Source organism: Poecilia reticulata, linkage group LG11 (genome assembly GCF_000633615.1).
Source record: "Poecilia reticulata strain Guanapo linkage group LG11, Guppy_female_1.0+MT, whole genome shotgun sequence".
NCBI lineage: Eukaryota > Metazoa > Chordata > Actinopteri > Cyprinodontiformes > Poeciliidae > Poecilia > Poecilia reticulata.
In genome coordinates, this window is record NC_024341.1 from 27,740,474 (window position 1) to 27,760,301 (window position 19,828).

At 41.0% G+C, this 19,828-nt stretch overlaps 4 protein-coding genes across 5 annotated transcripts in view; 1 reads left to right on the forward strand and 3 right to left on the reverse strand.

Moving 5' to 3' along the window:
- The window catches only part of LOC103473018 (uncharacterized), a 2,441-nt gene extending 1,087 nt beyond the window's left edge, over positions 1-1,354 (reverse strand). The window contains exons 1-3 of the mRNA XM_008422930.2: positions 1,111-1,354; positions 886-1,033; positions 9-397 (exon numbers count right to left, since the gene is read on the reverse strand). Of these exons, the coding sequence (XP_008421152.1) occupies positions 9-397; positions 886-1,033; positions 1,111-1,150 (577 nt within the window). The 5' untranslated portion in view covers positions 1,151-1,354. The remainder of the gene's footprint in view (positions 1-8; positions 398-885; positions 1,034-1,110) is intronic.
- Positions 1,355-7,964: 6,610 nt separating this feature from the next.
- Positions 7,965-9,805, forward strand: LOC103473019 (apolipoprotein A-IV-like). Its single transcript, XM_008422931.1, has 3 exons — positions 7,965-8,074; positions 8,151-8,301; positions 9,110-9,805. Exons 1-3 carry the CDS (start codon positions 8,041-8,043, stop codon positions 9,687-9,689), a joined length of 765 nt encoding a protein of 254 aa, XP_008421153.1. The 5' UTR covers positions 7,965-8,040; the 3' UTR covers positions 9,690-9,805.
- A 461-nt stretch (positions 9,806-10,266) lies between these two features.
- Positions 10,267-16,381, reverse strand: tomm40l (translocase of outer mitochondrial membrane 40 homolog, like). 2 transcript variants are annotated; one of them, XM_008422932.2, is made up of 10 exons: positions 15,882-16,381; positions 14,064-14,267; positions 13,928-13,995; positions 13,199-13,291; positions 13,025-13,126; positions 12,845-12,950; positions 12,015-12,137; positions 11,388-11,464; positions 11,221-11,323; positions 10,267-11,081 (listed from the first exon to the last, which is right to left on the reverse strand). In XM_008422932.2, the coding sequence occupies exons 2-10, from the start codon at positions 14,254-14,256 to the stop codon at positions 10,942-10,944; spliced, it is 1,005 nt and encodes a 334-aa protein (XP_008421154.1). In that variant the 5' UTR covers positions 14,257-14,267; positions 15,882-16,381; the 3' UTR covers positions 10,267-10,941. The 2 variants fall into 2 exon arrangements, with proteins under 2 accessions (XP_008421154.1, XP_008421155.1); XM_008422933.2 differs by having other exon boundaries at positions 14,064-14,304.
- Positions 16,382-18,916: 2,535 nt separating this feature from the next.
- The window catches only part of LOC103473052 (probable ATP-dependent RNA helicase DDX6), an 11,301-nt gene continuing 10,389 nt past the window's right edge, over positions 18,917-19,828 (reverse strand). The window contains exon 11 of the mRNA XM_017307384.1: positions 18,917-18,989. Coding sequence (XP_017162873.1) covers positions 18,917-18,989 — 73 coding nt within the window. The remainder of the gene's footprint in view (positions 18,990-19,828) is intronic.

A 19,828-nucleotide genomic window follows, 5' to 3' on the forward strand; every position in this document is an offset into this window, starting at 1 on the left:
ATGGTAACCAGGATGGTGGCCAGGAAGTTGGTGATGGTCACAGTGGTGTTCATGATGGTGAGTTTCCAGGAGTTCAAAGCACCTATTCAAATGCTCATTCAGCTCCTTGATCTTCTCCAGCAGCGCCATCTTCAGGCCGATGGGGTCCAGGGCTTCAATGTAGTGGGCTGCCACCATCTTGATACTCTCCATCTTCCAGCGGATTTGAGCCACCAGCTCCGTGGCGTGGTAAAATGTGCCATCTTCCAAATGGTGCAGAAAGTGGTGGAGGTGTTGCTGCAGGTGATCTACCTCTTGGCAGAACCTGTGGTAGAAGTTCCTGCTCCACATGACTATATGAGCGTAAACGAGGCGGAAGAATCTCTGGACGGCCTCGACGCTGTGTGAGATGACGGAGCTGCAGAACCACAGACAGAATTATGAGCAACAACTCGTGTCTTCACACAGGAAACAGCTTTTCTCAGTAGAAATATATATATATAATGATGGCCAATGTTATTCTTAATATTGATAATAATAGTAACAATTATTTCATTTCATTATTAGAACAATATGATTATTATGTTTATAAATAGTAATAATAATGATAATAGTTATTATTAAACATGTAAAATTACAATTAATGAAACAAATAAATAAAATAACATAAAATTTTAAAAGAATAAAAATCGTTGCTGAGAATTAAATTATAGATTAAAATTTTTTTAAGTTGATTATTAATGATACATACAAATAATAACCCAAATATCTAAAAATAAAACACTGTGACTACCGAAATATGTTTGTTTTCTTACGTTTAGATTTCTGTAGCTTCAGCTTTTAATGAATGTTCCCTTTAAATATTTATCCAGTTTTCATGTAGAAAGTTTTGAGGTTTCCTCTTACCACAGATACTGTCCTGGATGTGAATGTCTGATGTCCCACACATTGTCCTTTGGGGTCATTGTTGACTTCTGGACATAGTCCCAGTAAGCGTCCTGCACCATCTTTACCTGGCTTTTAGACGGATGGTCATACTGTCCACCATTGCAACCTGCAGAGACAACGCAGCTTAAAGCCTTGTTTTCTTCTTCTTCTGAGATTTTCACCAAAGCATCAAGATTTTCTGACCTGTGAGGAAGACGAGGACGAGGATGAGGAGGATCTTCATGGCTGCCTTGAAAGAGAACCAGAGTTACCGCTTTCAGGTCCGGGTTGATCCAGAGGAGAGGCGCTGGAGTCCTACCTGTCCAGCCAGTCGGCCGGCTGATGGACGCTGAAGGTGTCTTCATCAGTATTTATAGGCAGCAGAGCTGAACGGAGGAGATGCTGAGCTCAGAGCTGATGATAGGAACTAAATGCTGATATTATTCATTAGGACTCAGTGATGACACTCTGATGATTAATTATCAGCAGATAAACCAAAGTATCAACATTATTGTTTTACATGTTTGCCTCTCCGAATCTTATTTATGATTCATCCCAGTTATTTTATTTGGGTCAGAACCTTGAGCTTCTTCCACTAGAACTGAACATTTTCTATGTTTGAATCAATCTGTCAGCTTTTACTCATCTACATAATTAAAAACTAGCGATATAAGTTATAGATAAGAGTTTCTGTTGAAGGTGATCATTTGCCCAGTGACAGTTTATGGACATATTTGTTTTATCCCAGAATAACCACAAACTTCAGTGTTTATCTGAGACTTTGTGACATAGAGCCACACAAAGTAGATTATCATTTTTTGATACATGCCATTCATTCATGAGATCTTTCCTCCCAACAACCATCAGTATCTAAACAACTGAAGAATTTTTATTAATACGAGTTACAACAACATTTAATTTCCTTTTGGGATCAATAAAGTATTTTAATTATAAATAGAAAAATTCAGAGGTATTTAAAAGGTTGTGACGTTGCGTCAGGTCTATCGAGCCTCAGATTGGAGCATTGAAGCCTAAAGAGCCTAAAACAAAAGATTTGCAGGTTGTGTCTGTTGTATTGCAGTTCCATGTCATTAAAATGTCCAAAAGGTGTTCATGTTCAGAAGGATGCTAATGTTAGCTTACATGCTACTGTTAGTATGTGAGCTATCAATGGCATGCTGACTAACATTTACTGAGTCCATTCAGCATGCAAGCATTGAATTTACAGTATGTAATTTTTATTTTAAAAAAAACCTTTTTAAACATATTTACAGAAGCATGATTGACAGCGCTAAGACCCTCCTTCTGGCTCTGATTGGTCGGTCAGGAGCAGCTCCAGGAGGAGATCAACCTTTTGACAGATTATCTGTCTCAAACTGTCACAACATGGTGACAGTTATAACACATATTTTTATAAAAGATACTCACTCCTGCTTTTATGCTTAAACTAAAGCTAGCTAAAATGCTAACATTGGCTTAAATGCTACAAATAGCATGTGTGCTATTCACAACATATTGACTAATTTTGACTTACTCCATTCAGTAGGTTAAGTTGAGCTTTCATATCAATATCAACTAAAATGCTAACATCAGTGAAAATGTTAAAATTAGCATGGAGGCTCTTAGTAGCATGTTGACTACAGTGACGTACTCCATCAGCTAAAATGCTAATGTTAGCTAAGTGCTGCCACTACAACATGGAGTATCAGTAGCATGTTAGTCACGTGGAGCCGACTTTCCAGTCGCAGCATCCAGATGTTTGCTTTCAGGAGCTTTAAAAGTGTAAAGAAAGTTACAAAAACGGAGACTTTTACTTTGATATTTTCTGTAATCTTGCTTTTAAAAGGCTAAGCTAACCTCATATGTAGCAGTGGTTTGGTTAAATCAGGCATGTAAAGGCTACAGCCAGAATCACCTGCTGTGGGAAATATGAAGGCTTTTATTTTGTTGATTTAACCGTCTTCCTTCTCTATCTTGGTGATTTTGAAATGTAGAGACAAGGTGTGACCTGAAGGGTTAAATGTTCAAACTGGACTTCCAGAACCTCAGCAGAACCTCAGAAGTTCATGCAAAAGGAGCCCAGACCAAGAACTGAGGGCTTAAAAGTGGACATAGTTTCCAGAAGCGTTTCCAATTAAAATATCATTTTAATTGATCTGATGTAACATTCTGATTTTCTGACACATGATGTTGGTTTCCATTCAGAATAATCAGGCCTGCAGAGAATAACAGCTTATTTCCCTCTGAGTGTGAAGAATCACCTAATAGACGAGTTTAGCTTTCTGACACGAGGGGCAAACAGGACAGAGGTGAACAGATTTATCAGCTTCACTCTCAAAACCTTCAGCAGATAAAATAGTTTGTTCTGATCCAGACCCGGGTAATCGGCCGTGATCGTCCCTGTGCCCAGAGGGATTGTGGGTCATGGAGATGTAAGTCGGACTTTGATCCATTCTGCCGTCTCACCCTGTGATAATCTGTACTGGAGAGCGCTGCGTGTCCCGACACAACCCAACCGGCTGATAAGTTTCCCTCAGAGGAAAAGAAAACTGCTGATAAACTTGTTTCTGTCTGACGTCCACAGAAGAACCTTGAAGAAACCCGAAGAAATCTGAGACATGAGTCACAAACAAATGGCCTCAACGTTCATAAAGACAAGAAGTAAATGTAACGTCTTTTCAGAGGATTTCAGGAAACATTGGGGTTAAAATCTGACTGTAGGAGTTATTGTTCACAAATGTTTACTTTTTCTAACAGGTGAAGTCATTTTTATCCCAAAGGAGCTTTAGGACCCAGGTGAAAAAAAAGTATACTTTAGTATACTTCAAACATACTTAAATTTGTGAAAGTACACTTTAAGTATACTAATTATTTAGTGTATTACCTATAAGTATATCTGAAGTTTACTAAAAATACACTTGTACCAATTTCTAAATTAGAACTTTAAACACACTTAAACATAATTGTACCAAAATACATTTTTAATATATTAAACAAAAGTATACTTTAAGTGAACAAAATATGTATGAATTTTTAAGTGCCTTAATAATCTTTTACTATTCAGATGTGTGATGTAAAACCTTATAATCAACGGCATTAGCTCCAGTTCGCACTCCAGACCAGATGGTGGCGGTGTTGCACATTTTCATTTATTTAAAAAACGCCACAAAGAGAAGAAAAAACGAACGCAGGGAAGATAACAGACGCTGTTCAAATTCGCCATTTTTACTCGCATAATATTGTCTTAAAAGTAGAGAGGGCCTTGATAATAGTTACTAATTTAGGTAAATTCAAGCCGGTGACGTCCTAGTCCAAGTTAGACGACAACACAACGGGACAACAACCGATGGAAATGAAATGTGTGTCACAAAAGGAGCCCGGAGGGACGAAGGCTGCTAAGTGTTGCTAGCTGGTGGTAAGTTTGATTATTATCTTCATTTAATTATAAACAGGGCAGTAAAGATATATAACTTACGTTAGTTTCATAAATAATTATTTTATCAATTTTATTGTGACTTGCATGATTATTACTATAGGAATCATTCAGCTTCATGTTATAACTGCATGGAGGCTGTTTGTTGTGACTTTAATTCATAAACTTAACCTGGTTTTAATTAAGCTCCATAAGACAGAGAGACTTTGATATTGTGAGGTTGTTGTTCTAACTTGTTCATCAATGATTTTATCTTCAACATATGTTTGCAGTCTCTTCAAATGGAGATGAAAGAGGAAGCCAGAGAAATCAGGTGTTAGAAAACCTAAAGACTTTCTGTCTCAGAAGATCTGACTCCACCAGATCACCAACCAGCTCTGAGGATGAACCTTCACATCGTCTTCATGATGTAAGTTTGTTTTTTACTGAGGAGCTAGCTACATTTTCAACAACAAAAACTGCTGCGTTACCAACACCAAGTGCTTAATAAACATGATTTGATTTAAAGATAACTGGAATACATTTTTCTCTTCTTGTTAATCTAACATTTATCTTTCTTTTTTTATTATTTGTTGTTGTCTTTCAGGGCCCTGTGATGGACTGGTGACCTGTCCATGGTGAACCCTGCCTCTCCTCTGATGGCTGCTGGAGATGGGCACCACCAGCCCCCCTCACCACCCTGATCCTCACACAGGATCAGTGTGTTCAGATCATGGATGGAAAGATTTTAAGRTAGTTTGTCTCCTTAAGTCCACACTTAAAACAGCTTCATAGTTAATGCCAACATCAACTGATTCTATGACATTAATGACTATTTTTTTTCTACTTCTAACATAAACAGGCAAAGAAAAAACCCAGAAATGTTTTTCCACTCCAGGCTTCTGGTCCCAATCATCATCAGTTCTTATGATGTCACATACATGGCGAGTCACAACGTCTTAAAATTATAAGTATTGTCTTTTTATTGCCATTTTTCTGTCTTCTTTAAAATACAAATGCTTTCTCTGTTTAATTGCTCTATTGTTCTTTTTCGTAGGTTCCTGTAAGGTGCAGTGAACCGGAATGTTCTGTCGTTGATCCTCATTTTATGTTTTATTGTCACACTTCATGTTCATGTGTTCACTTTAGATGTGTAAACTGATCATTTATGTAAAGTTCATAAAGTTGTGAGTAAAATTGGACAATTTTAAAATGTCGGTAATAAAACAAAATATTTGAATTACCTTGAACATCTTGTGTAATTAATATTTCCATGTAATTTTAACCTAAAACAATGTAAATACTGCAGAGTAGTTATGCATGTCATGTATAAAATAGGTTTGTAGGAATACAGACGAATTAAGAGTAATTAAAATTGTAGTTTATTATCAATAGCAGGAAATCAAAAATAAAAATTAAGTGTAATTTAAATACATTACTAATATATTAATAGTATATTTAAATATATATTTGAAGTATTTTAAATATATATTTTTAATATAATTCTTAGACAGAATTATTACACTCAAAATATAATAATTATATCAAAATATAATAAAGCTCTGAAATATTATATTTACAAAGTATACTCTTTGTACACTTGAAGCTGTTCCAAAAAAGTACGTATAGTAAACTAAAATATACTATTAGTTGTAATTTAATACTATTTAAATACTACTAAAGTATACTAAGCACAAAATTAGTTGTTCCAAAATAGTATAGTTTAAGTACATCGATTAAAGTACGTTAAAATTTAGTATACTAAAGTATATATTTTTCACCTGGGGAGGAGTGAAGAAGATCTGGTTTGTTTCTGCAGAAAAACAACAAACACTTCAGAAATAAAACTGACATTGCAGAGCGAAGCACAATGAGATCCATGTTGGTTGGAGCTTTATTCTGCTCCGTCAGACGCTGGAGATGGTTCGCATAAATACTCAGGGAGGCTGTGGCCTCCCACAGCATGATACTGCCACCACTGACCTGAACCAGCTACAAAGGAAGATGGACCCATGGCTCAGATTAGAGCAGTAAATGTTGCACCTGGAATTCAAACTCATCAAAGCGGACATAAACACATTCATTTGATTAATTAATTGCATAGATTTGAACAACTAATAAATATATGTATATATTTTTTTCTCGTTTTGTTCTGGCCGGAACCTTTGTATTTGTGCGTTTCCGGTACACCCGTAAATGTGACGCACAATAGCGGGGGACGACAAAGCGGCTCATCTTGGCCCGCTGGGTTTAATTTCTGCTTCTAAATGATCTGATTGGATGCTGGGAAATATTATTGATGAGTTCAACTTGTTCCAAAAGCAGTTAGCCTAGCAGCGAAGCTATGCTAGCCCAAAATAGCATCCAATGCTAAACATGTTGCTAATGCTAATGTCAGGGTCCACAGTCCACGTTTCTAAAGAAGCTCCATGACTTTGATCCAATCTGGTGGTTAAAGATCAATAACAGATTATAAACTATAAGTATATTTGTTTGTGACCTTGTGTGTTTATTTATTCAATAATTTCGCAGCAGGAAGAGTTTTTAGAGTTGGAATGTTGCTTATTTGGTTGGTAAAAGATTTTCAATTAAAATGTGATAATTAATAACAGATGCTGCAATTTGCTTGATTTTACTCGAGTCCCTGACTAGTTATTACCACATCATGAGTCTGAGTGAGTAAAATTATTTCTTTCAAATTGAAATAATGAACAATATTGACTTTCCTTCTTGTTTTTAACCCAAACCTATAGACTGAAACCTATAGGTTTCAGTCTATAGGTTTCAGTCTATAGACAGATTGATCGAGTTCAATCTGTTATAGATTGAACTCGACACAGGGTCAAACAACCACAACTTCAAAAACCTGATTCACTGATATGACAAAAACTAACTGAATGTTTTTAAAAATAGATATAACAACATTCAGACTTTTGATTTGTGAAAACATGCTATTTTTCTTCAAAAATCTTTTTTTTTAGAACATTCCCACCTAAATCTTTTCCCCAAACGTCCTAACATGTTGTCTTCATGAACCTAAAAGTAGAAATAAAACGACGGCTCTTTCAAAATCACTCTAGATGTTTACGACAAAGTGTGTTTTTTAAGGTAATGCGACTTAAATCATGTTTTAGCTGCTCTGAGTATAAAGGTCAAACATTCCTGGTATAGATATTTTTTCTGTGTAATTTTGTACAAAATTAAAATTATATAGCATGTTTTATAATGGATTCAGTATTACAGCATTTTTCATAAAACCCTACAAAAACAAATGCAAAACTTATAGAACATATTTTCTTCATTTTGAACTCAAAACTTCATCGAGCTGCTGCCGTTTGATTGGCTGCTTCATGTCAGGTGTGCCTGTAAAGTGAACAGTTGCTTTCCTGCTATATCTTCTCTTGACACATTTTAATGATATAATAAACTTAAACAGTGTTATTTCTGAGAGCTTATTTGGTTGAACGGGTATTTTCTCGGGAGCAGCTGGAAACCGGCTGGAACCGGACCGGCAGTCGGGATTCCCGCCGGTAATCCGGTGCGTGATCCCGCATTGTGATGTGGAATGACAGCGGTGACAGGAATGCGTCCAACGGGGCAGCTGCGGCGGGACTTTGCCCCCAAGCCCGGGGGGCTATAAAACCCCGACCGGGCCGCCGGGGCAGGACACACCGACCCGACACCCTGCTGCCTCTGACAGGTGAAACCCAAAAGGCCCAAACATGAAGATCCTCGTGGTTCTGGTTCTGATCTCAGGTGAGCGGATTTTGACGGTTTGAACCGATTTAAGCCGATCCGCATCGGCGATGCTGACGTGACGTTTGATCCGCAGTTTGCGACGCCAACATCCTGTGGCAGGAGCCTCCCAAGAGCAACATGGAGGTGGTGAAGGCCGCTTTCTGGGACTACGTTGCCAAGGCAACGCAGACCGCCGAGGACTCCCTGCAGCAGATCCGGGACTCCGACCTGGGACAGGAAGTGAAGTAAGAGCCTGACGCGATACGTGAACTATTACAATAAACGATAATATTATTGTCTTGAGATCATTTTCAGGTAATATACTGATAATAATCTAAATTATCATCTAAAATATAAATAAGCTTTGGTTTTATAAAGAGCACTAAACTGTGGAGCTTATAGGTGCTTTTAGGTCATTGATGGAAAAAAATTTACTCAGAAATTTTGAGATTAATCTCAGAAATTTTCTAAAAGAAAACTTGAACATTTCTGAAAATGTTCAAGTTGGAAACTCAGAAAATCTCCAATTTTTTCAAGACATTTCTTGAGATTAATTAAAAAAATTCTGAAAAATGTTTAAACAAATTTTTCGACTTACAGAGTTCTGAGGTGTTTTGTGTTTTACTTGATAAATTTCTGACATTAATCTCAAAATGAGATTAATTTTGAGATGAAGTCGTAATATTATTCTCACATTACGACTTCATCCTGGCAATGCTACTTTTTTATCTTACGACTTTGCTCCCATATCATGATTACTGTTTAAATACGTCTTTATTCTTGTAATACCATAAACTTTTTTCTCCTATTCGACTTTATTCTTATGACTTTATCGTAATTTCTTTTTTTTTCTTAGCCTGGCCCTCATACTGCTGGAAAATAAAACGGATTATGAAGTCTCTGCAAAAAGAATTTACCTTCAGTTATATCAAAATGAAACTTATTTTGATATAGCCTAATTGATAAATTTATCAATCATGTGATTAATAGATTGATAAATTTCTGAGGTTTCAGTTTGACAGATTTCTGAAGCGTTTTTTCTCCTGTTCCCAGTGCGAAGATCTCCCAGAGCGCCGACACCGTGAACCAGTACGTGGCGTCGCTGCGGACCCAGGCCGCGCCCCTGACCCAGGACTTCCTGACCCGGTTCAGCCAGGAGGCGGAGCAGCTGAAGGCCCGGCTGGAGGGCGACATGGCGGCCCTGGGGTCAAACATCCGGCCGTACGGCGAGCAGCTGGCGGCCAAGCTGCAGGCGCAGGTGGAGGAGCTGAAGCGGGAGGCGACGCCGTACGCCGAGGCGGTGGACGGAGAGGCGCTGAAGGCCGTGCTGCTGCAGAAGAGCCAGGAGCTGCGGGCCCAGCTGGAGGCCGGCGCCGCCCAGCTGCAGGCCCAGATGGGGCCCTACGGCGACCAGCTGAGGGGGAAGATGGAGCGCAGCCTGGAGGACTTCCAGCAGAGCGTCGTTCCTCTGGCGCAGAGCTTCGAGACGCAGGTGGCCCAGAAGGCCCAGGAGCTCCAGCAGAGCCTGGTTCAGAACGGCGAGGCGCTGCGGGCCAAGCTGGACGCCGGCGCTCAGGACCTGCAGGCCCAGCTGTCCGCCCTGTGGGACGCCTTCACCCAGAAGACCCAGTAAACTGACTGTCCACGCGTATTTATTCTGGCTTCAGCCACAGCTCTTTAATAACCTTCTGCACTTAACTTCACCTTCTAATCTTTAAATTTAGCAAAATAAAGATGAATCCTCAAACATTTTTGTTTCTGCTTCTTATTCAATTACAAATTGTTCTTCTTGAATCATTTCAATTGATTGAATTGAAATGGTTTTTCCTGTCAAGTACCTTGAGATGACGCAAGAGACTGAATATAAATGCACACCACACTTTTCAGATTTTATGTTAAAGAACTACTGACTCATTAGAGGCCCAATGGGAACATTGACCTGCTGAAAATGTTGTTCTCACCACCAGGGAGAATAAAACATGCAGGATGCACCACTGTTCTAAATTCATTTTAAATATTTTAAAATCTTTTTTTTTTTCTTCTTCTTCATTTCACATGATTTCATGTCAATCTGATAAAAGCGTAGTTTAAAAAAACTAAAAATATTTTGGGTGTTAAACTTTCCGAGTAAATCCAACATGAATCAATTTGAATATTTCAAAGCTTCAGCAGAATTGGACCAGAACCGACTGACGGATACAGAGACAGAATCATTTATGAGACGTTTTATTTTACGGTTTTTCCGTCTCGTCCGTTCAGATTTAAACAGAAGCAGCAATAAAAAGGCGACAGAACCAATCAGGACGGAGAACAAACAGCTCAGCTGTTGGTAAAGTAATATTTAGTTCACAAACTAAATATTTACCATGGTAACCAATTATTTGGTAAACAAGCTAAATGCGTAGTTAGCCTGCTAGCTTAAATAGTTGCTGTTTAAGCCATTCACTACACTTCGCGAACTAAATATTTAGGTCCAAGCTAAATTCATTTGGAAAATAAATAATTTGAACCTGAATACTTTGAATCTAAATATTCAGTTTCCAAATCAGATATTTAGCTTCTGAACTACATATTTAGTTTGGAACTGTAACATTTCTAAAGTATAAATAACATGGAGAAAATCTGACTCTGGAAAACGAACACAGTTTTTCCTCTTATGATTAAATAACCCAAAATATTGCTGCTAATTTTTTACAGTGTAACTTTCCAGACGGCTGATCCTACAGCTTTGAACCTCATGAATTTATGTTTACTTAATAACAAAAGAAGGTTTCCATTAAAAACAACCAAAAACCCAGGAGTTAGACCCAGAACAGGAAGTCTCTGCTGAACTTTATCCAGAACCAACAGCTGGATGCAGTAATCAGGCAGAGGGGCAGGGGGCGCTAGCGGATCATCACACCGAAGCCGCAGTGGAATTTGTTCTTCTGGTGGTTCAGGAAGGAGCAGAGCACCAGGGAGAGAGGAAGGGGGAGGAGCTTCTTCTCCAGCGTCGCTCCGACGACCCAGTTGCTGCTGATCACACCTGGAGGCAAAACCCAGAAGAAGAAACTCCTCCAGTTTATCATCTTTGTTATTTTTACAACAGATTTGTTATTTTATGCAGATTTTTTAACTGAAATGACAGAAACTTGAGCATCAACAGGTATGTGAAGCTCGCTGACCTTTGAACTGCAGGTGAGCTTTGGGAACATCCAGCTGGTAGCCGAACGTCACGCTGCTGTCCTCCCAGAAGGAGCCGGCCTCCAGCTCCAYGCCGAGCTGCAGCTGCACAGAGAGACGTTCAGGAGGAGCGCAACGTGGACGGCGACGCCACGGGGTCAGAGGTCACCTGATCGCTGGCTCTGTGGTAGTACGACGCTTGAACTCCGGCCCAGCCGAGGGTCAGTGCGCCGACGAAGTTACTTCCTGTAGAGAGAGACGTAAACAGGAAATGGATCTGGATTCTGGCCCAGTACTGGACTGGTTCCAGTCCGACCTAAAGAACTGAGACTGGTTCACATCAACAGGTAACTTCTCCTTGGAGCGGACAGGTGAGGGTTCAGTCCTCCTGGTGCCAGGAGAACGAGAAGCAGGATGAGTGAGGGAAGACGTCCGCTAACGCGCTAACGGCAGAGCTAATTTTACCCAACTGAAAAAGATCATATTGTTTTTAATCCTTCATCATCATTTTTTGTTGTATTTTATTTATTTGTATCATCTTTTCATTCAGGTTGCAGTTCTCCATCACTTCCTTGCACCATTAGCAGAGGAGCTAGTTTTTACTTAGTGCTTTAGATATTTAAATAAATGGAGAAAATCATGACAGTTTTTCTTTTTTATTTAGGATATTTTTATTAATTTTCTCATCATCGGTATCAGCATGGTTGAAATTAGCGCTTTAGCTTTTCCTTATTCTGTCATGGCTCTTTGAACCGCCTCGCTGCTGAATTATGCTAAGCTAACAAGCTAGCCTCACCTGTGTACCTGCCCACCAGCGACATGAAGGCCGCCTCGTCTCCGGGCCGACGCTGGTACACCAGCTGTCCTCCCATCGCCAGAGCCGGAGTTACGGACTGGAGGTAGTGTGTGATGACGACCCCTGATGGCAACACAGCAGGAAACGCACACCAGACTCAAAATGGGAAAGACGAGAGAACATGGCCGTCAGGTAGGAGGACGTAGATCATCGCAAATCAGGAAATGGCTACAAGACAACATCTTTTGGCGTAAACGGTTTAAACCATGCAGCGCTGGACGATGAAACCATCACATCACAATCCTTTCATATCAGTGGAGGTCAATAATTATTGATTAGTTCTTGTTTTAAATATCTGAAATGCTGCAGAACCTGCTCTGTTTCATCCAGTTCTCACTTCACGTCGTTGTTTTTACATTTTCTTTAGCAGTTATGAGGCAAACCTGAAACTGCTGCTGCGCAGCTGTTGCTAGGCAACCAAAATTGGGGGAAGAACTTGAAACTGCCTGTTATCCAGTAGGTTGTTGCTAGGCAACCAAAGAGCGAGTGAGTTAGTCGAAGCCACCCAGTTAGCTTAGCTAAATGTTAGCGGTTTAGCGGCTAAAGCCTTTCCTCTGCCTACATCACAGAGTTCAGTGAAATTATTAATCATAATGATATTACATGTAAACAACACAATATATACGTTGTTATTGATTTATTGTCCAACCCCATCTCCATGGCAACCATAAGATGCTATCGAAATGCTAATGGGTTGTTCAGGATGCAGTGGAGGGAAAAAGTCTTTCCCGTCATCCTGCCACCTGGAGCAGAACCACGCAGCCTGGTACCAGAATCGTCGAGGACGTCTGGGTTGGCGAAGGCGACCGCCGCCGTGAAATCCTCGCCCCGGAACTCGGCGTCGGCCTTCCAGGTCACGAACGTCTGCTGGTGGGTCTGACGACAGATTTACTCCGTCAGCAGCTGGAGAGAAAACCAGAACCACGGCGAAGCGGAGCGGTTCTGCTCACCTGGAAGGCCACTTTGGACCGGATCCTGTCGGTGACCTGATGGATGACCTGAGCGTTCAGGCTGCCGCTGCCGTCCACGTCGCCCACCATGACTGGGTAGAACTGAACCGGAGAAACGACGACTCACATCCAGTTCAAAACCCAAACACGGGACAGGAGTCGGGTTTTACGTACCTCGGCAGGACCGGCCTGACCGGATCCGACGAACATCGTTCCGAACTTGTAGCTGGAGTCTTCTGTGGAGCTGAGCTGCAGAGAATGATGCACCTGGAAGGACCCGGTTTGGAAAACAACACGGCCGATTAAAACGTGGAGTTTCTGGGCTCAACGCGGTTCAGACACGAATCGGGAAACGTTTCCAAGCTGCTGCAGCACTTTGGAGATTTTAAATGTTCTCTCACACACCTGACTGGTCCAAGAACAAAACACAGATTTAACAAAAAATCTCACCGTTTCATTTTATTTATTATATAAAATATAAGCCAAACTTTATTGAAAAATAAAAACTATTAGAAAAATCTGGTAAAATCTATCAGACCTGAAGCAAGAAAAGCTCATTTAACTCACGACAGAAAAACTAAAATCCTTTTATCAACTGGAGTCGATGTTCAGATTTAAATCAAACACTTTGTTAGAAAACTGATCTTTATTCTTTTTCTAACAAACTTTTGCTAAAACTGCCACTTAAAGTTGTGGCTTCACATTTCTTTGTTATTCATCTTAAATGCAAAATGTTTGTTTTTTGTACATTTTTGGCTTAATTGCTGCTCTGAATATGTTGTTCTTCCAGTAACTGACCGTTATTGGAGCATCTATTCTCCAGCTAATGATTGATTTGCTTATTTTAACAACCCGTCAATCGTCTGAGAGCCGACATGTGCTGCTCCCTAAGCTCAAACGGACCTGGAAGTGTTTGCTCAGCGCCTTGTTCAGGACGAGTCGGACTCCGTTCACCTGCGTCGGGAAAACCTCTGAGGAGAAGAGCTTCAGGTTACCTCCAGCCGCAGCGCAGCGTCTTCAGACGCGCCGCTTCGGTTACCTTTACATTTCTGATGACACTCATCAAACTCTCCGGGGTTGGGCAGAACGTTCTTCGCCTCCCGCGGCGGTCTGAATCCGGTCGCAGGAGGAGGAGGGAACAGAAGCAACCCGAAGCCTCTAGGCAGCAGCGGTGGCGGCGGCGCCGGGGAGGCAGCCGATGGCGGTGGCGGGGCGGCTAAAACGCTGCCCATCCTGGGAGACGCTGAGGAGAGAAAGACCACAACAACCCAGAACAGGATCTGGGTTACAGACAGACAGACAGACAGACAGTTGGGTTTGAAAAATATCTTGGCACAAAATGTGTTGCTTCTTTCAGCCAGCTGGTCAGCAGTGAGGAGTGGAAAGGTTCAGAGGTCCAACACGGAGAGTAAAGACAAACATGGGAACCAGGACAGAAATTTTAACGATCCTTAAAAGCAAGCAAGCCTGTGGCAATAATCAATCAATCAATAATCAATTAAAATGAGCTTGATAATTTCCTTTCATGATATTTTTTAAAGGGCAATTTCATTTGCAGAGACTTCAGAATAAATTTTTATCCATGGTTTCAATTGTTTCAATGTTTGGTTGTGTTTTATTTTATATATTTAAAATATGTTCAAGTTCAGAATGTAACGTTTTACAAAATTAAAGATTATTGATCTTTGAGATCCAAATATCATGATGCCAAATGCTGCTGGACGATAAACTGTCCTGGAAGTTATCACGATAAACGATAATATTGCTGTTTGGAGACCATTTTCAGGTAGAACAGATTATCAAACATCAATAAACTTCAAATTCAACACAGGAACCGGAAGACATTTTAAATACCCAAAATAAACAAATAAAATGAATTATGGAGTTTTTGTAAACAAAATTGTCCTTCCCAAAACATTTAGTTGAGACCAAAACACCAGACTGAACTTTTAATCTAGTTTTTGGGAGAAAAGGAGGGAGGGGGAGAAAAAACTATAAATCATATCCATCCATTTTCTAACACCCTTGTCCCTCAGTGGGGTCAGGAGGTGCTGCTGCCTCTCCAGCCAACGTTCCGGGCGAGAAGCGGGGTCACCTGGACAGGTCACCAGTCTGTCGCAGGGCAACACAGAGACACACAACCATGCACACACACACACGTAGGGACAATTTGGAGAGGCCAATTAACCTGACAGTCATGTTTCTGGACTGTGGGAGGAAACCGGAGTACCCAGAGAAAACCCATCATGCACAGGGAGAACATGGAGACTCCATGCAGAAAGACCGGGAATCGAACCCAGAACCTTCTTGCTGCAAGGCAGCAGCTCTACCAACTGCACCACTGTGCAGCCCTGAATTGATATCCAATTGTACAAAAATAATCATTCAGGTGGTAAATTATTTAGAGATTATAAATGTGAACATTGCACCTACCATTATTGTAAATGTAGGTATGTTGCTAATTAGCGACACCAGGCTCTTAAGGAACGAAATGCTGTTTGATCTTATATTATTGATGCTTCTGTTGCTCAAGGAAGTCTTTAAAATTGAGTCAGAATGTATATTTTGAACCATTATACTACTAATAATAATAATATACTAATATTACTAATAATAATCGCCAGAATAATTGACAGAAAGTCATTAATTGCAGCATTAGTGGGACAGGTGAATCATACTTATTATCTCAGGTACATATTGAACGGCGGCCCATCCCGACCCATGACCCGCTTCTGGTGGAGAATCAGATTCAGCTGCAGGTAAAGCCTGAATGACGGGGCACCGAGACCAAACCTGAGCTAAACGAGTCGAGCTGCAGCTAAAAAAAAATCAAACTATTTGTGTTTTTTTCACTCACATTGAGGTTTCCAGCGGAGGATGCGGCCAAAAGTCCAGTCCACAACGCCGGAAAAAGCGGGTGTGACGCACAAGAGCAATAATGATTTGTCCAAACAGCTTGTCCGTAATTTTCTTCCTTTAGTAAGAAACGCGGTGTGGTTTACAGATGGTCATAAACCCCCTGAAAAGGTCGTTTCTTCCGTTTAATCACCAGTTACACACAACTCTGCCCCTCACAACATGGCGGCGCTACTGAGAGCTCAAACTGAGTGTAGCTCGTCATGCTCGAATTCTATTGGCTGAGCGTAGCAAAGACCCCTTGACGCAGTAGGAGCTGAGCTCTCTGATTGGACGGGCTGAAATTCGGCGGCGCGAGTCAAATTGGAGAAAGAAACGGTTAAAGGAGGGAATGGCGGCAGGAAAACCTCGGTTCTGCTGGTGACGGAGCTTCTCCTTGGCGTCTTTCATTTGTTACGGACAAAACTGGATATGAATGTACGGAGGCCTCCAGGGGACATGGGGAATTTTTTTTCTTTTGCGTTCCCTCGCAATAATCTATTGATCAGGTCATGCGGCGTAATTGATACTGTAAGCCTTTCTTACGGTGGCCGCCGTACTTTCTGCTTTAATACGAGCTTATGTGCGGTTTTCCCATGGACTATTGAGTTATTATCGCAGGTAATCAATCATCTGATTGTGTCCGAGTAGTTTAAAGAGCTGCTTCCATTTTAACCTTAACAGACATAAACATGCAGTAAATAAATCGATTTTCAATCAGTTTTTTTCACCAAAGAGTTAATAATAATAAACACGTTTTCACTGAGGAGCCATATGAATTAAATAATTATTGATCTGACAGGAGCAGCGGCTTTGACACCTGGTGGTGGGCGTGTCGATGTGGGCGTGACGTCACCAGGATGAATGGGAAGGTGATTGGCTGCTGGCTCTGTGTTTGAGGAAGCGGGTGTTCGGTGGTCAGTCCTCGCAAAGTTTGGAGCATGATAATCAAAATTAAATAAATCGATAATTGTGACAGAACAAAGATGTTTGGAGTTGATCGATACAGATGAGATTCCCAGTTAACCCAGTGCGGCTCTACCACCATTAGTTTGCTGTGTTTTATAATAAAACGTGTTTATTATTATTAACGCTTTGGTGCAGAAAACTGATTGAAAATCGATTTATTTACTGCATGTTTATGTCTTCAGGCTCAGATGGACTGAAAGCAGATTTAAACCATTCAGACACAATCAGATGATTGATTACCTGCGATAATAACCAGGAAATAATCCAAATAGTTTAGATGCGTTTTTATTTCTTTCCTACTTACGGAAAGTTTCTGTTTTTATCATAGGTTTGTTGAGCCTTTCTATACTAAAGAAAAATATATTTTTCACAACGAGATGTTAACATCCATGGGAAAACCTTACATAACATTGTATTAAAGCAGAAAGTACGGCGGCCACCGTAAGAAAGGCTTACAGTATCGATTATGCCTCATGAACTGATCAGTAGATTATTGCGACGGAACGCAAAAGAAAAAAAACTCCACATGTCCCCTGGAGGCCTCCGTAATGAATGCAACACAATAAAATGTTAACTGAGTGGATGATGGACAGTAAACTGACCACATGACCCAGATKAAGACAAAATGGTTGCAACCAAACCGGTCCGGAACATTTCTGAAAACAAGACATAAACCGTTCAATTAATTTCATTCATAATCTCAACGTGAAGCTGCTTATTAAAGTCTTTGCAATAAAAACCAAACAGGACAAAGAAATAATGTTCAGGCCAATTTATTGAATTTTTAAGTCTCTGCATGTTTTTTCCATGTTACACCAGTAGAGGGCAGATTGGTCAAGTCAAAATGAGCAAAATTACAGTTTTCTACATTATCCAATCAAACTTTTACATTTTTTTTTTTTTTGGGAGGAAAACAAACCGACTTCCTGAGCAAAAAGTCCTAAATGAAGGAAAAGCTGGAGGCCGTTTTCCAATCATGAAGCCTCCAGCAGCAGGTGAGTTTAAATCAGTGCAGCAAGTCTGGGAATCCAATTGAACTTTAGAGAGAAATCCACATCATGGAGTCAGAAGTTTGAGTTTGGTTCATTTTCCTCCKTTAGGAATTCGCATGGACCCGGTTCCAGTTCTGGATTTAGTTTTATCCCAGATTCCCTCCCACCCCCCCTGTCGGCGCTCCGACACAAAAACACAAAACGAGTCGACAGACAAAACGATCATCATGACCTCCTCCGGTTCCCAATCCCACGAAAACAATCGGATCTTTTTAAAGCTCCAGGGATGGAGAAAGATCGCGTTATGGTCCAGAATTCCCTTTGAGCAGGAATATTTAGCTTAGCTTCTGGAAATTACGTTAAATCGGAATAAAGCAGAGAGTTTGGATCCTAGACCTGGATCCCAGAGGAGATGATGATGATTGATTGATCGTCAGGGATGTGATCAGAAAAAAAAAAAAAAAAAAACAAGATAAAAAAGGAAAATATCTCGTCTGGAGGAGGTGGCAGATCGGAAAACTCAACAAAGATCACATCCCTGACGACAAGGCGTCTGATCCGACGTCAMATCCGATGTTTGATCAGACATCCGATAAAACAAACGGAATCGCCGACATGCAGCTTCACGTTTCTTCTGTCGTCCCGATTTTGTTCCCGGCTCAGCGGAAACTGCATGTGGCGAATCCCATCCACTGTGCGCGCACACACACACACACACACACACACACACACACACACACAGAGAGAGAGACACACATACACACGAAGCGACACACACACACACACACACAGAGACACACAGACACACACACACACACACACAGACACACACACACAGAGACACACACACACACACAGGCTCTCAAACACTCTCACCTCTGACCCACATTCACTTTTTTTGGTTTTGCTTCAATCCTGAAAATCAGTTTCAAGAAAACAAAAAACTAAAACCTCCTCCTCCTCCGATGAAGCCAAACATTTTCTAGTTTTAATCAGAAACTGGAAACGAAGTTTGTGGTTTTCCCGTTTGAACACCTCAGTCAGAACAAGGAAAACCGTCGCAGATCTTTCCAGAACCGCTCTGGTCCGACTCCGCGCTCTGTCCGGCRCTTRAAACAAAAACGTTTTGGTGTAAAAMYTATTTCAGATCATCGGTTTGTGTCCTGATTTAAGTACCAGAGAGGAGCCTTAAGATGCGCGGCGAGCTTCCGATTAAACACTTGGTTTCTGGAAAAAATCCGGCTCCCATCAGAACCAGCGAAAGCAACAAAAAAATCATCTTAAAAGCAAAGAAATATTTTTTTATGTTTTTTTTAAATCATTAGTGATGCTCTGTAAGGGGAGGACAGAGAGAAACCCCAGCTGCCTGTTCAGAGATGCTACAATCCTGCCGAGTCCAAACGAAACCTCACATTGTTCCGAAACCAACAAACCGGATCCGAGCAGGAAAAGGAAAAGTTATTGCTGCTGCAGGAGGGGGGAACCCGTCTAGCGTGGTCCGGTAGAGCCGGAGCTGGTTTCATCGCTCCCTGGTCCGTCAGGAAAAGAAAACCTGAACCAGTTTCACTCAGCAGCAAAAAAAAAAAAAAAAAAGTTCAGAAGTTTCTGGGCTCAAAGCCGAGTCCAGTTCACGGATAACGCCGCAGTTTGGTTCTGGTGGAAAACTGGGAAAAACTCACAAGTTTGGCTTCAAATTTACACGGAGATCCAATCAGAACCAAACGTTCTTCAGATTCACTGCAACAAACTGCGGCGTTATCCGGGCCTGGGCTCAGAACCGGGCTGGGGGAGCCCGGTCCGGGCTGCAGAACAAACATTGGCATCTAATACATTCAACTACGCGCGACACGTCTGGGCTTCCGACGCGTCTCAACTGAAAACCAGACGGAAAACTAAACGGGACGGGAAGTTTCAGCTGCTGTTCTGCACCGGCGCCGACCGGACCCGT

What these genes read in the sequence shown, in the direction of transcription:
- LOC103473019 (XM_008422931.1), top strand. Translation starts at nt 8,041, where the DNA reads ATGAAGATCCTCGTGGTTCTGGTTCTGATCTCAG. An exon ending in GGTTCTGGTTCTGATCTCAG is followed by an intron (nt 8,075 to 8,150) that starts GTGAGCGGATTT and finishes TTTGATCCGCAG; the next exon opens with TTTGCGACGCCAACATCCTG. An exon ending in GACCTGGGACAGGAAGTGAA is followed by an intron (nt 8,302 to 9,109) that starts GTAAGAGCCTGA and finishes TCCTGTTCCCAG; the next exon opens with TGCGAAGATCTCCCAGAGCG.